Here is a 327-nt window from a genome sequence, read left to right as displayed (position 1 = left end):
ATGGCAATAGCCACAGCCATAACCACCGTCCGCGCCACCGTCACTGCTTCTTCTTCACCCATCAAAGGTTCATACTGGTTTGATCAAGAAACATTTCCAGTTTCCGCCATAAACACAACCTATCTCACACACATCTTCTACGCGTTCCTCTTACCCAGCAACACCACCTACACCCTCGAAATCACCGCTTCCAACGCCACCAGCCTCTTGAAATTCACCACCACCCTCCGCTCCAAGTACCCTCCCGTCAAAACCTTAGTCTCCATCGGCGGCGCCGCCAGCGACGCTGCTCTCTTCGCTCGCATCGCCGGAAACGCAGATGCGCGA

At 54.7% G+C, this 327-nt stretch overlaps 1 protein-coding gene across 1 annotated transcript in view; it reads left to right on the top strand.

Annotated features, from left to right (window-relative positions):
* Positions 1-327, top strand: part of LOC107478545 (class V chitinase CHIT5b-like) — a 4,394-nt gene continuing 4,067 nt past the window's right edge. Inside the window, exon 1 of the mRNA XM_052258232.1 lies at positions 1-315. Coding sequence (XP_052114192.1) covers positions 1-315 — 315 coding nt within the window. The remainder of the gene's footprint in view (positions 316-327) is intronic.

Source organism: Arachis duranensis, chromosome 3 (assembly GCF_000817695.3).
Source record: "Arachis duranensis cultivar V14167 chromosome 3, aradu.V14167.gnm2.J7QH, whole genome shotgun sequence".
Taxonomy (NCBI): Eukaryota; Viridiplantae; Streptophyta; class Magnoliopsida; order Fabales; family Fabaceae; genus Arachis; species Arachis duranensis.
The sequence above is the reverse complement of the archived record's forward strand: the minus strand, read 5'-3'. Positions and strand labels throughout refer to the sequence as shown.